At 44.2% G+C, this 15,613-nt stretch overlaps 2 protein-coding genes across 2 annotated transcripts; both read right to left on the reverse strand.

The window, feature by feature from the left end:
- Window positions 1–953: 953 nt before the first annotated feature.
- On the reverse strand, window positions 954–7,842 carry LOC125166606 (histone H2B type 1-M). The gene is made up of 2 exons (XM_047860528.1): window positions 7,302–7,842; window positions 954–1,314 (listed from the first exon to the last, which is right to left on the reverse strand). Exon 1 carries the CDS (start codon window positions 7,689–7,691, stop codon window positions 7,311–7,313), a length of 381 nt encoding a protein of 126 aa, XP_047716484.1. The 5' UTR covers window positions 7,692–7,842; the 3' UTR covers window positions 954–1,314; window positions 7,302–7,310.
- A 173-nt stretch (window positions 7,843–8,015) lies between these two features.
- On the reverse strand, window positions 8,016–9,290 carry LOC125166584 (histone H1.4). The gene has a single exon (XM_047860497.1). It carries the CDS (start codon window positions 9,240–9,242, stop codon window positions 8,586–8,588), a length of 657 nt encoding a protein of 218 aa, XP_047716453.1. The 5' UTR covers window positions 9,243–9,290; the 3' UTR covers window positions 8,016–8,585.
- Window positions 9,291–15,613: the final 6,323 nt, after the last annotated feature.

A 15,613-nucleotide genomic window follows, 5' to 3' on the forward strand; every position in this document is an offset into this window, starting at 1 on the left:
CACATAATGACTCAAACCAGTAAAGAGAAACCTGGACAATAAGATCTTTGTTCCAAATCCTCCAGTTATCCTTCCACAGGTGGAATTCAAGCAGTTCAAAGGCTTGCATTTTCTTCTTTTAGTTTCTGACCTGAAGAGAATTGGCCCCTCTGATTTCATTTTAATTCAATGACTAAAGAAATCTAATACTTGTTAACATTGGCTAAGCACTTACAAAATTATTTCAAGACTGTTTAAGAGCTTTGCATGAATTATCTTACTTAATCCTTAAAATAGCTCTAAGAAGTAGTATACTATTATTTTTGTTGTGTAGATGTGGAAAGTGAGACTCAGGAATGCTGTCTCTCATTCTTTTGAGCCATTGCAACAACTCACCTCTGGCCCCTGTCCCTGTTGTTATATGTGTACTTTAACTCGTTATGATTGCTGTAAATCCTAACTGAGAGCTTACTGTGCGTCTGGAACAGCCTTAGGCATCGGGGAGGCAGCAGCAAAAAGGACTAACTCTGCCCAATGGAGCTTAGAGCCTGGAGAATGGGAAGAGGAAACCAGCAATATGCAAATTCATGTCAGTTATGCTAAGGGTAATGAAGAAGGATGAACAGAACAAGTTTAGAGCCGGATTGAAGGGCGCCATGTGCATTTGCTGGTCAGAGTGTCTCTCAGATGTGGTAACATTGTAATCATCCACTCACCCCCAAACCCAAGAAATCTGGGGCGTATTTGAGGTATGTAAAATGTTCTATTCCCAGCTGAAGGGTCAAACACTTAACAAGGTCTAGCTCTTCATCTCCCTCTTTTCCCTCTGCTTTCTCCTACTATCTTCCTCTGTGCCTTCCCCTTGGTCTTCAGGCTCTGGCGCTCCCTTTCGCAGTAGCCATTTGCTTCTTCCATTCTTTTTCTCAGTCCCTCTCACCTTCCTTCTTCTCCCTATTCCTAAAAAATAGCCACCATTTGGCTGTGATACTTTTATTGTTTTGTGTTTATGAAATGCAGCTTAACATTCACGGTTAAACTTTTAGACAAAATTCGAAAACGTTAGTCCTTCACTTTTCTACAATTCCTGTTCCCTTTCCACGGTAGCAATTTCATGGTTGGTGAAAGGAAAGGTCAGTCAAGTGCCGCTGTCCATGTAAAGCAAAGGGAGCGTTTTCTTCTATGTAGCGCTGTGTGCCCACGCCACCAAAATGAAGGTTAAGAACCCTGAACTTTCCCCAGCGTGATCTCCACCTCTCCTAAGTCTTCTTTGCTGCCGCCAGGGTGTGGAGGGCAGTGGGAGTATAAGTCAAGGAGGAGACTGCTGAAGTTGTTCATCTGAATAAAGGACAAAAACATTGCCTTCAATTAGAAATCTCCTTATAACTTTTGGGTCCACAGTTGATCTAAATAAACCCAAACCATTGACAGAACCATCAAAAAAGAAAATAGTTGGAGAATTCAAGTTAGGGTCAGTCATAGCCATCTAATCAAAACGGTAAACCTATGGTTTTTCTTATGACGATGTGTATGGTGAAGAACCAATTTTATCCAAAGAGAGATGTGGCCTTTGCCCTTTGCTGGGAGGGGATCTCTAGGCTCATGGAATGTCCTGCATGATAAGATGATCTTTGTTTACCTAGAAGCCCTGGGCTGCACAGGATAGGGTAATAATGTCACTTATGTTGGGGGCTTTGGGTCATGTGGCATGTGGACTACCTCCAGAGGGCCTGCTGACTAAAGTTCAGCCACGTGGACAGTCAACCATGTTCATATGACAAATCCCCTAGGTTGGCAATGTCTGTGTTGTGCCAATATTGTTGTGCGGCAGGGAGACATAAACCCTCCCCCGGCCTCCACTGGGAAAGGACCTACCAGAAGCTCTGAGTTGGGAAGCCTGTGCTCCATGCGCCTTTCACCTTGGCTTATGTGTAATCTGTATCCTTTTGATGTAATAAATAACCCCCAACCTTGGGTGTAACAACTTTTAGTGGATTCTGTGGTATAATTTTAGTGAATGATCAAATCCGAGGATGGTTTTGGAGACCCTTCATCTTTGCACTTGGTGTCAGACGTGAGCGGACGCTTATGGGAGTGTACCTGAACTTTGCACTGTGTCACAATGATATTAGTATTACTAGATTCTGTTTAGTACTCAAATATTGGGATGAACATTTTGTCTTAAGGAGCTTTGTAGTTTCCATAGGAGCCCAAGTCTATTCCCTTGCCAGTGGATTTCCAAAGAGTGGTAAACACTTTTTTAGGTCTTAGTGAGTGATAACAGTAAAAAAAAAAAATAAAAATTGAAGATGTAGCTATAAGTTTCACTGATGGTCTACTAAGCTGAGAGCTCCAGGAGGTCAAGGACACCCTCACCTCTTTTTGTATTTCCAGTGCCCATGCCTGTGTCTGACTCAAAGATGTTCAATTGACCATCTCTTGAATGAGCTGATTTATAATAATACTCTGAACTGTCGCCATGCTACAATCTAGTAAGAATTTTGACACATGTCATGGATCTCCTTATAAGCCTTCATGACTAAATTAATCTCTTTAGTTTCTTTCTTTTTTTTTTTTCAACGTTTATTTATTTATTTTTTGGGACAGAGAGAGACAGAGCATGAACGGGGGAGGGGCAGAGAGAGAGGGAGACACAGAATGGGAAACAGGCTCCAGGCTCCAGGCTCCGAGCCATCAGCCCAGAGCCTGACGCGGGGCTCAAACTCACGGACCGCGAGATCGTGACCTGACTGAAGTCAGACGCTTAACCGACTGCGCCACCCAGGCACCCAGTCTTTAGTTTCTTCTTGTATGTCTTTCTCCTACCTCTTAATCTGTTACCTTACACTTGAAACATTGTAGTTTGCTTTTAAGTCTGACTCAATCATAAGTTCAAATTCCACCTCTTAAATCAACTAATTGAGCTTTTACTTCTTGTCCCACTTTAAATTTTATTAATTTTTATTTTTTATATCATTGATTTTTATATCATTAATTTGTTATATTTGCATAGGCCAAAGTATTTTTCAGATTTTACCTTCCCCCCCCCTCCCCCCACCATCAAGGAGTTAGAAGTTTATTGAATACACTGAAAGGGAGTGATAGGACAGCAGAGAAGAGGCTAGCTCTCTGCTTGGGGTTTTATCTTTTTATTGCATTTGTTTTCCCTTTTAATTTATCTTTTCCAAACCTACTAGTTTTGTTGGATATTCCTACAACCATCATGAAGCAGAGATTTGTTGTACAGATGGCTGCTTACGATTTCTCTGTTGAAGTCATTCAATTCATTCAACATTTTCTCTATATACTGGCAACGTGCTGGTTTATTTGACTACAGAGACAACTGTTCGGTCCTTACAATCTCAGGGAGAAGTCCATCAGGACATCATGAGGAGTTTCATTGGCTTTTGTCTTTGTGGATTGTGGTCAATTTTAGTCTAACTCCTGGAATTCTTAACGACCTAAAGGAATTAGGTCTAGATGATTTCTGACTACTCCTTAAATAACAAATACTTTTTATAATCGAGTAATTAAAGCATTAAAAAATGATGTGAAAATTTCACAATATGTTCACATCCTTACCTGGAAAGGTGAGCTGGAACCCAGTTCCCCTTTGAATTACATGCCACATTTAAAGTGACTTGCTCCTAATTAATAGAAAGTGGCAGAAGTGACAGCATGTGACATTCAAAACTAGGTCACAGAGACTTCAAGGGTACGTTCTCTGCCTGACTTCTCTTTCTGCAAGAGAAATGCTACCATATTTTGAAGAGATTTACCCTCCTGAGGGTTCCTGGCAGGGAACTGAGGTGTTACTGTGGTTCTCCTGCCAACAGCCAACAGGAACTCGTGCAGGAGGGCAGCCAGCCAACTCTGGTAAGGAATAAGGAATCTTCCAGCTGTGGTCAAGCCCTCAGGGGACTGCAGCCTGTGTGTACATCTCAACTTCAGCCCCACGAGGGACCCTGGGCAGAACCACCCAGCTAAGTCACTTGTGGATACCTGATCCCCAGAAACAAATTGAGGGAAGAAATGTTCATGGATTGAGCTGTTGAGTTTTGGGTAGTTTGTTACACAGCAGTAGATAATAGAGGAGAGTTACCATAATCTTAATGACAAAATCTGATATGGCTAAACCCAAAAGAGAGTGTGACTCGAGTAGGGAAAAAAAAAAACAACACTCTAAAATATTAAAATGTATGCAGCTGATATTTAAGATAATAATATAACATGACCACGTAAGATTTGGGCTGGGGATGCAAGTATAGATTAACATTAGGAAATCTACATATATTCACTGTGGCAGGATAAAGGAGAAAAAGCACATGAGCTCATCAAATGGCAAAAATTCATATATCATTCCTAAAAAAAAGACTTAAAATAAATTTAGAAGTAAACTAAGCAACACATACAGATTACACACACGCACACAGACACAGACACACACACACACACACACACACACACACACTCACGTGCACACGTGAACAACGAGCAGGGAAACAAATTTTTATAAGTCATGAACTACCAAAGCCACTTTGATGAAAAAGAGGAAAAAGACCACGATGACTGAGAGCATACCTATATGGCATCCAGTTTGTGATTTTACCTGATACAATAACATGATAATGTAATTAACATAAATAGTTATTGGAAAGAATATTAATTTTTTAAATTTCCTAATTATAGTATTATATGCACTGAAAAGCAAGACAGTCCATTAAATATCGATTAGAGGGGCGCCTGGGTGGCGCAGTCGGTTAAGCGTCCGACTTCAGCCAGGTCACGATCTCATGGTTCGTGAGTTCGAGCCCCGGGTCAGGCTCTGGGCTGATGGCTCGGAGCCTGAAGCCTGTTTCCGATTCTGTGTCTCCCTCTCTCTCTGCCCCTCCCCCGTTCATGCTCTGTCACTCTCTGTCCCAAAAATAAAAACGTTGAAAAAAAAATATATCGATTAGAATTACAAAGTTTAGTAATCAGATAGGTATAGAGTGCATGTAAATAATTTCTCAATTATCCTCCCCTCCCCCCCAAGTATTTATAACAGTATTTCAGTCTGATGGCACCTGTCAGAACAGGTCGAAGACACAACCTTGTTGTAATCAGCCTTCTATCTCTTGTGAGAGTTTATGGGGCTTAGGTCACAGTGTGATGCAGTGACCCCCCCTTTTTTATATCAGTTTTCACTCTATTTTATTTATTTTTAATTACACGAGTAATCCATTAACTCTAAAACACCCTCAGCCATGATCTTTGAAAGCTCACATCAGCATCATTCTCTCTGGTACCAAGATTAGATGTATTTCAGACAATTTTGCTACTAATTCCAGATCTCTTGAATTCACTTTTACTTTTCTCTCTCTGGATTTTGGATAATTAAGACCTGCTTACAGAGTTCATGAAAATTCTTCAGCTGGGTCCAATTGGCTATTTAGCCTATCCAGCAAGCTTTTTAAATGTTAATTTTCTTATAATTAATTGTGTGTGTGTGTGTGTGTGTATCTGGAATTTGTATTTGGTTCTTTTTTTCAAATCTTTGTGGTCACTCTTTGCATTCTCTTAGGCTCTCAGCATATTTCAAATAGTCTTTTTTTCCCCCTTTGTAAATAATAAATAATTTACTTATTTTGAGAAAGAGAGAGAGAGAGAGAGAGAGAACCTCAAGCTAGCTCCACATTCAGCCAGATGGGACTTGATCTCACCAACCCTGGGATCCTGACCTGAGCCCAAATCAAGAGTTGTGTGCTCAACCAACTGAGCCACCCACCCAGGTGTCTCCCCCTTTTTCTTTTAAAAGTTATTAAAGTGAGCCACTTGAAATCTGTATCTGTTAATTTCCTTTTACTCTGTTTATTTCCCTGCTCTTATTCTGGGTCACAGTGTCTTGTTGAATAATGTGCTAATGTCCTGTACGAAGCCTCTCATTCCTTTTCTTCCAGCTGTCCTATGGGGGATTTGTTGAGGCCCACAATGAAGCTCATTCCCCCAGAGAGGATTTGCGTTTGCATTATCCAGGTGCTCAGGGGCACAAAGCCAGCTTGGGCTTGATCCCTAAATCAATTCTCAACCTGGGTGTTTGAATCCCTGTGATATTGATGCCAGAAACCAATGGATAGTAGTCCAGATTGCCGGTGGCAGAATCTACCTTGCTCAGCACCAAGGCTCAGGGCACCCTCTTCCTTGCCATCGTCCGTGGCGAGTGTGGGTCTGTGTGCATGTGTGTGTGTCTGTGTGTGTGCTCGTTTCTAGCTCACCTTCTACCCTGAGGATGTGACCCGGCAGGTGCGTCAGCGTCACCAGGAAAGATTTCTCATCAGGTTTCTTGGCGAATAATAAAGAAAGTCTACATTTTCCTCACTCCCCAGCAGCTGAAACCCTTCAGGCCAGCGAAGCTTGTGCAACAGAAACCGCTGCCTGCCTGAAAGGCTTTCCTTCCCTTCCAACCTCCACTCCGGCCTCACCTCAAGGGTACGCCAGGGAAGCGGCCAGGGTGCTGAGAAGGGGGCCTCGGTCCCGGGGGGAACCATCGCCTCATCACAGTCACACACCTGATGGGACTGAGTAGGGGCCCTCTGTCTCGTGGCCCAGAGGACTTTACAGCTGAATGCTTCCCAAAGACTGTAAGCGAAATAGGACTTCCTAGGACAGAGGCGACAGTAACTGACAGGACTGGAAGGCCTCTCAGAGCCCGGACACGTTCCCTTCCGGTCCCGCTGCGACTTTTGGATACAGTATAGACTCTGCCACCCTTCTCCCCCAGAGAGGCCCCCTCCCTGGCCGGCTGCTCAGAGCAGATATGGGAGCAGCTGCAAAGCAGGCCGACCAGAAGCCCACGTACATTTACCGGACGCTCCCACGGCCTTCGGCTATTTTCAGTATCACCTCCATACATTAAAAAGGAAAAGAAAAAAAAAAAAGGTAAGGAGAACAAAGTTTTCAGAGCAGGCTCCTTTGTGCTCTGGGTAAGCTCCTTCCTTATCAACTGCCTGAACAACGTGACGATCAATTTGGAGCCCGGCCCACGGAACCAGGAGTTATACACTTGCAATGGCGTTTCATTTAAAATTAAGGTCTAGTTTGGTGAAACCGAAGGAATAATGGATGTAGAGAATCGTTGTTTATGGTGAGCACGCAATTTATACTGTAGGTGTTACTGGCAGAGCAACTTGAAAATACTTTCTACGCAGCCCTAACCAAAAATTGAGTCGTGCTAGATTACCAGATCCTCGAAAACAGCTTCCGTAATGAAAGGGTTACACCTCATTTGTTGAAAACATGCATGGCTCTGAAAAGAGCCTTTGGGGTTGGGTAAGGGGGCGGCTTACTTGGCAAGTCTACTTGGAGCTGGTGTACTTGGTGACGGCCTTGGTGCCCTCGGACACGGCGTGCTTGGCCAGCTCCCCGGGCAGCAGCAGGCGCACGGCCGTCTGGATCTCCCGGGACGTGATGGTCGAGCGCTTGTTGTAATGCGCCAGGCGCGACGCCTCGCCCGCGATGCGCTCGAAGATGTCGTTGACGAACGAGTTCATGATGCCCATGGCCTTGGACGAGATGCCGGTGTCGGGGTGCACCTGCTTCAGCACCTTGTACACGTACACCGAGTAGCTCTCCTTGCGGCTGCGCTTGCGCTTCTTGCCGTCCTTCTTCTGCGCCTTGGTCACCGCCTTCTTCGAGCCCTTCTTCGGGGCCGGGGCGGATTTGGTGGGTTCAGGCATTGCGACGTGAAGTTAAAACGCTATAACTAAGAGCTGGGAAAATAACTCGCGGCACCAAAGCCACGTTTATTTATAGATGCGGTATTCAAATGAGGTTAGTAAGATTTCCTCCGCGATTGGATTAATTTCAGTGTGTCGTCACAAATGCGGATGTAAAAGATACTTGCAGGTCTAGCTTTTCATTGGCTGCTTCCTTACTTTGCTTCGAGCCAATCAGAAGGCTTAGAGTAGGCTGCCTAAAGCTACTATAAATAAGCCTGTGAAAAGAACTTGCGCCGTAGATTTCAGCCACTGAAACTTTTACGGAGAACATCCTCGCTTTCGGTTTATAGGTGTAGATCACTCCCTGCTGGCTAGTATGGCTTCGTGCTTGGGAGTCTGGAGCCTGCACCAGTCGGTATCTGGCGGTTAGGATGCGTCAGGCTTTAGGCGGGGTAGTAAGTGGTCGTTGGACCTAAGCCCATAGTCCTTCCCAGCTCGCCTCATTGAGTAGCAAGCTGCTATCTATTGCGCCGGGCTGGTCAGGAGGTGAAACACCGTACAGTAGTACTGTACTAGGAAATACCGCTTCCCAGACTTGTTCTTCAGTGTGGGAGAAATTTACCACTGACTAGCCTACTCGAGAAAAATAAGCTCGAGTTTGGGTCGTGGATAGGCTTCCGGGACCTTTACTGAAACCCCTGCACGTGCAAGTTTTTATCGGGTGCACGCAACTAAGCCTTGCCAGGAAAACGCCGCTCCGTGCTCGAGGGACCGCCCCACCGAGGTCGTGTCCTCCCTACGGCCACGCCCCCCAAGGAACACAGTGCAACAGCTCTTTCCTTGAAGTCTGTGGGTGGCTCTGAAAAGAGCCTTTGGGTTGTGTTGAGCTTCTAAGCAGTAGGCCAAAGAAACTTATTTCTTCTTAGCTGCCTTCTTTGGCTTGGCTGCCTTGGGCTTGGCGGTCTTTGGCTTGGCCGCCTTGGGTTTCACGGCTTTGGCCTTCGCTGGGCTCTTAGGCGCCTTCTTGGCCTTGGCTGCTTTCGCTTTTTTCGGGCTCTTTGCCTTTTTGGCTCCTGCAGCCGCCGCGGGCTTCTTCGCCTTCTTTGGGGTCTTCTTGGCGCTCTTCTTGGGGGTGCTGGCCCCCGTCGCCTTCTTGGCTTTCTTGGCCGCCCCGGCAGCCTTCTTGGGCTTGGCCGCGCCCGCCTTCTTGGCTTTGGGCTTGGCCTCCCCGGACGCCGCCTTCTTGTTGAGCTTGAAGGAGCCCGAGGCGCCGGTGCCCTTGGTCTGCACCAGGGTGCCCTTGCTCACCAGGCTCTTGAGGCCCAGCTTGATGCGGCTGTTGTTCTTCTCCACGTCGTAGCCGGCGGCCGCCAGCGCCTTCTTGAGCGCGGCCAGGGACACGCCGCTGCGCTCCTTGGAGGCGGCCACGGCCTTGGTGATGAGCTCGGACACCGGCGGCCCGGACGCCTTGCGCTTGGCGGCGCCTGCGGACTTGCGGGCCTTCTTCTTCACGGGCGTCTTCTCGGCGGGGGCCGGAGCGGCGGGCGCGGCGGGCGCGGTCTCGGACATGTCGAAGGCGGGCGCAGGGAGAGCGACTCGAGCCGGAAGCGGAGGCACTGGCCGGGACTCGGGCCGCGCCGCTGCGCCCTCCCGTTTATATAGGGCGGAGCTGCGCCGTGATTGGTGCGCTGTCCAGCCCGCCTCGCTGGCAGCCGCAGAGTGTCCTCTCGGATCCCGAGTTGTGTTTGTTACACCTCAAAAAATGCCAAAAATATCAAAATTCTCTACATCGAATCGCCCGGTTTTTCTCACAAAATGATCCCTGAAGCCTCAGGCTTCACGCCGGTCTCAAATTATGAAGAAAGCACAAAGCTTTATGCCAGAAACTTACAATATTTCCCGCCGTGCTCTTCAAATTTCAACTCAGAGAAACAAAACTTTCTATTTTCTTCGTAAATTATAAACCGATCTTTAACTGTGGAGTTTTCTGACCTCTCAAATAGGATTCTCCAAGTGGTTAGCTTCTTATATGTCCAAAAACCGTGCCACTGGCACTAAGATTTTTATTACAAATCTGCGCTTAAGTGAGGGAAGTAACACAGGCTCCTCGGAGAGTCCTGCCTATTGAGCCGAGGGCATTTGAGTTCATCAAACTGGTTTAGTTTAATGGCAAACAAATTATTGCCCATTTGGGGTTAGATTTTGGACCCCTGGGACATCAGTCTATGCAGTCATGGTTTTATTTCTATCGGCTGCATCTGGGTTTTTAAATAATTCTTTAGGATAATTCTTTTCCTTTCTGCTCCCAAGGGTTGGGGGCGGGGCTGTTGCTTCTCTTTTCCCTGGACAACTGCTCCATGAGTTTAGATACCTTGAATTCAGGATTATTTGGGACGGTAAGGGGACCCCAAAACATAGTCAGGGTGGACAGATGCAAAAGGATTAATTTTCAAATAACACAGAGATGAGGTCCATAAAATCATTGGAAGTGGAGGGACACGTTGAGGAATTTGCAGTATTGCGGGGTTCTTTGGCACATTCTTCAGGATTAAACTGTAAGAAACGGGTTAGAGATGAAATTCAAGCGTTGATCGTATGGGGAAATACGTTCGAAGTGTACATGATGACATATCTACTCCCATTATTAGAGCAACCCAGACCCTGTCATTACTCAATAGCTGATGAATGGCTAGTCCACCTACGAAATATGGCTTCCGTCATGAAGATTATGGCCCTATGCTTCCCAGACATCCATAAAAAAGAAAACAAGTTACGTGTTGGATTGAATTGCAAGTTCAGATTTGCATCTCAGAGGTGGATCTTTGCGGGACTATGCAAGTTAAGTCATGGTCCTCTGAAGACATCCTTTGCAAGATCTGTGAAAGATGGGTTTGTTTGGGTAATTGCCCAATCAACAGAGAGTCTAAGTTAGCAATGACCATCCAACTAAAGAAATCATGCCTGGAAAATGGTCTGGCTGGAATTGTCTTTAAAAACTTGCAAGCCATGTACTTGAGAGACAACGTACCATTTTGGCCAGTGCTATAAAGTGATACGACACCATTCTCTGAGTGTAGCTGGTTGTAACACAGCATTGGGCATCACGGTAATTTTTAGTTTTGTTGCCACAAATCTCCCTGCACAACAGACCTTACTACTGAAATCAAAAGAGAATATATATCTTTGATACAACATTAATTACAAGTTTCAGATTAGTGCTACTTAAGTTAATGCTGGTATAAAATCAACGTAAATAATCTGTATTTTTAAAGCCTTAATGTATAAACATTTCAATGTAATTAGTGCAAGCTAGTGAAAAATAAATATGCCCTTTGGTATATATTAATATAAAAAGGGAGAGGATAAGGTTCCAAAACAGACCAGTTGATAGTTACTAGGGAAACTGATTTATGGGCATTCAATCCCAGAACAGTGTGTTATACTCATTTTCAATGACAAACAATAACTTTTGCAAATGGCTGAAATTTGCACGACCCATTGAAGTTTTCTCTTAAATGTCTGGTTTGAGCCTATGTAATCCTTACACTTCTGACGTTGAGGGACTTAATGTCTCCAAATTCTGTGATCTTTCAACTCACCTATGCTTGTCTCCTCTGGTACAGTGTGTTTTCCCATCAATAAAATGAACTGATGGGTTCAAAGAATACATTGAGCATCTCCCACTATGAAAGCAAATGTTTATTTGACACTCTTCTATGATGGCATAAGAGTAACACCAAAGGCTCTACTTTACTATTGATCTATCAGCTTGGCTGGCCCTATTCCAACTACCTAGGGTGTGTGTGTGTGTGTGTGTGTGTGTGTGTGTGTACTTGTATTTTAAGTTTAGATTCCAAAGTCTTTCTTCAGATGATTCTGAACCAGTAACTCCAGAGAGTCTCAGAATATCTAAGAAGTCCTCGGTTCCCTCTGATGCCCAGCTGAGTCTGGGAACTACTGCTGTCCCTGGAGGTGACCAACAGGTCAAACCCGTTTTCCGTCATGCGAGGGTTCCTGCAGATTTCTGGACTTGCCTGTGACGTGCCAGACGTGACCCCAGGTTGCGAGGGTGTGTTACAGCAATCCAACCCTGACTCCCTTGGATTCCCACCCGACTGGGCACTCAAGTGGGCTCTGGAAGGGTGAGAAAGTGATGGCAAAGCCTCCCATGCTTCATGATTTTCCATCCACATGGGGTGGATAAGCCTTGGTTTCCTGTGGACTCCCAGAAGCCCCTAGTATGGCATCTCTGCTCCTCATCCCGTTTTATCATTCTTTTTTTTTTTAATTTTTAAAAATGCTTACTTATTTTGAGAGAGAGAGCGAGCGTGCGCATGCAGGTGGGGGAGGGGCAGAGAGCGAGAGGGAGACAGAGAATCCCAAGCAGGCTCCAGGCTCTGAGCTGTCAGTGCAGACCCTGCAGTGGGGCTCGAACCCACAGACCTCGAGACCATAGCCTGAGTCGAAGTCGGAAGCCTAAGGGACTGAGCCACCAGGTGCCCCTCTCACTTTATCATTCTCAATAAAAGCTACCCTTTCCACTTACTGGTCATTGTACTCTGTGCTACCTACATTCTTATTTGGTCAATGTAACCATCCCTAGCCTGGGCTGTTGTCCCTATTTTATAAAGGAGCATATGGACTTGCACCGGCTAAGGACTTCTGAGCAGGCTGTTGCTGACAGGTACATCTAGGTTTCCAGCTCACATCTGTCTGACTTCAAAGTATGTGCTCTTAATGTGTTTTCCAGACTGTAGGTCTGAATAATCACTAGAGGTTGTGAAATCAATTTAGTAGCACAGGCCACGTGTTTCTTTTTCTTTCTTTCTTCTTTCTTTCTTTCTTTCTTTCTTTCTTTCTTTCATTTATTCTTTCTCTCTCTCTCTCCCTCCCTTCCTCCATCTTTCTTTCTTTCTTTCTTTCTTTCTTTCTTTCATTCTTTCTCTCTCTCCTTCCCTTCCTCCATCTTTCTTTTCTTTCTTTCTTTCTTTCTTTCTTTCTTTCTTTCTTCTTTCTTCTTTCTTCCTGAACTAGACTAGAATATCCAATACCAGTGCCCAATGCCTGTGGCTTCAGTTATGCACTCAGTTCTTTGACTGTGTGCTGATGCCTCCCATGTGAAACGTATTTTTTGCTGTGTGGGATCATAGGCTAGAGTGGGAGGAGTCTTCCTCATGGAATTTCTTGAACTCATGAAGTATTCTCAAGTTTTTAATCTCTAATGAGCTAAAAAAAAAGGGGGGGATTTCCTGATACGGACTTTTTTTTAAGCCTCTAAAAAAAAACCCAAGTGATGGACAATGGGGAGCATGTTGTGAATGGTGGCCACGATAGCAATTGTGGGAAGAGGCACAACAATATGATTTGCAGACAAGTTAAAGGCATAGGAAGCTTGTACTTGGTTCCTTTTACTCCATCGTTCTGGGTTCCAAGCACTTGACTCTGCACTTGGCTATTTTAATGTTGTCATGAGTGCTTTAGTGAAGACAGAGTTTGGGGATGAGGTGCTTTTTGCAGGACAAACGAGTCCTTCCCGAATTTCCACACAGGAGGTGTATTACGTAAGCAAAGGACGTGGCGCCGTGGACTGTGGTCACTGTGTGGATCACCTTTGGAACTCTGTCTGTTGGGACAGACTTCCCCTCTGTGGACTTTTAATAGGTACTCTATCTTAGCTTTTGGTGTAGAACATTTCTGGCAAATTTTTCGTAAAAGGACCTATATGTTACCTTACAAATTCTTATTCTTTCTATCTCATTCAACCATGTGTGGATTGCACACCATTCAATCCAAGTGTGGATTGCACACCCTAGACTATTGACTTGCAACATTGTTTGGAACTATAAAACGTCGGGGAGAATTTTATTATCAACCCATAAGAGAACGTTGAAATGAACTAGGGTACACTTGCAATACTTAAGAATACGAAGCTACAGAAATGGGTAAGAATGATCTCTCGGAAGTAATAAGGAGCAAGTTCTAGGATGTATGGCTAAGTGAAAAAGCCAAGTGCAAAAGAGTATCCATAGTATGACACCCTCCATAGGAGAAAGAAGAGGACATAAGAAAACACACCTTCTTCTTATTTGTGCGGAAGATGTACAGGAAGGATAAACCAAAAATAAAGGAGACGGGTTATCTATGGCAGTGGGGGAGGGTTAGAAAGGAGTATAAAGAAGGGAGAAAGGGGAACAGAGCGTCAGGGTGAGGAGGGAGTAACGGTTTATTGAATATGTCTGTTGGTGTAACTGGCTCTTCCAACTATAGTAATGTTACATGTACCAGTAAAATAAACTGTTAAAAGCAATAGGGTTGGGGAAGGAACCCAGCACATCTGGCCTTTAAGCATCATTCTCCAATAAAAAGAACCAAGGCTCCTTGGATAAGTGGTTGATTCCAAGGAGGGAACAGGCAAAAGACAGGATGGGCCTGGAACATCTTGTGGTACCAGAAGACAAGGAAATGTTTTCTAAAAGATGGAAACTTTGAAAAAAACATGGTAGCCGGTCTCAAGGAGCTACTAATGACCAAAGCTGCTGCCATTTGAGCAACAAAATAAAAATCGGTAACGTTGGACATTTTTAGCTCCCTAGAATAAAATATGTATCCATAAGTACATACATATGTCACAAGAAGGACAACTCTCCCTCGTTGCGGATACAATCCACATGTGGATGCTAAAATCGCCAGGCGGAAGTTTAAGGAACAGCAGGGTTTTCAGTCTCAGAGTGTCTTCCCTAAGACACCTATCAACTACGAAGACAAAGGTATTAAGTTTACAGTGGTTCACCCCAGAAGACATCCCTTAACTAAGTGAGCAAGGTAAATGTGACAAGTAATAGGACATATGGACATCACGAACTCCTTGCAGTGAGAAAACACCTGTTTTGGGGATATTTCCTGGCAGAAATGCATAAGCTCACTCCAACGGAAAGGAAACATCACACAAATTCAAATCGAGTGGCATTCTTTAAAATAACTCATCAGTAGTCCTCAAAAGTGTGAAGGTCAGGAGAGATGAGGACAGACTAAGGAACTATTATAGACCTGAAAATCCCGAGGAAAAACAATAAGTAAACTTAACGCGGGATCCTGAACAAGACCTTGGAACAGAAAAAGGATACCGGTGGAAAGGTTTGTCGAATTTGAAAAAAAAGTCCAAATTTGGTAAATAACATTGTGCCAATGTCCATTTCCTGTTCTTTCGTTTGCTTGTTTGTTTTGTTTTGTCGCATTTCCTGTATTGTCGTTGTTCCTGTATTGTCGTCGTTCCTGTATTGTCGTTGTACAACGGTTATGTAAGACATGAACATTAGGGGAAGCCAGTTGAGCGCTACAAGGGAATTTTTGCACCAGTTTTGTAACTTCTGTATAATCTAAAATTAGTTCAAAATAAAAAGTTTTCTAAAAAAAGTTTCTCTTCACATCTCACCATGTTGTAACACTTTTCATAGAAAGGGAAAACATCCATGTGACATAGATTCTCCATAGTGGTGGAAATGAAGACGACTTTCATTCTTGTGTCCAAGCTTTTATGTCTTTTCCAAGTTTTCACCATAGCCATGGATCCATGAATTACTTTATCATTAGCAAACAACATGCTTCCCTTAAAAATATGATAAAGATTTTTTTTGTTTGTTTTGTTGTGTTTTTTTTTGTATGCTAAGTTTCCCAGACACCAGGTAGTACAGGCTGAGACACCGTTCTGCTCTTTCTCTGGGCTTTCACTGAAATTATTTCTCTGGTTTTTATCTAAGATTTATTATATACATCCATGAACGTTCTGGTTTAGTTTGTCCTGATTTTGAAGTGTATATGTGCCAAACCATAGTGTACCTACTCCTCTGTCTTGATTATTCCCTCAATAAGAACCACCCTTGTGTATTATTGGTAAGAGAGAGCTCTAGTTGTCGAGTTGCACTGTGTTATATTTCATTTAT

The sequence above is a fragment of the Prionailurus viverrinus genome, chromosome B2 (assembly GCF_022837055.1).
Source record: "Prionailurus viverrinus isolate Anna chromosome B2, UM_Priviv_1.0, whole genome shotgun sequence".
Taxonomy (NCBI): Eukaryota; Metazoa; Chordata; class Mammalia; order Carnivora; family Felidae; genus Prionailurus; species Prionailurus viverrinus.

What these genes read in the sequence shown, in the direction of transcription:
- LOC125166606 (XM_047860528.1), bottom strand. Translation starts at nt 7,691, where the DNA reads ATGCCTGAACCCACCAAATCCGCCCCGGCCCCGAAGAAGGGCTCGAAG.
- LOC125166584 (XM_047860497.1), bottom strand. Translation starts at nt 9,242, where the DNA reads ATGTCCGAGACCGCGCCCGCCGCGCCCGCCGCTCCGGCCCCCGCCGAG.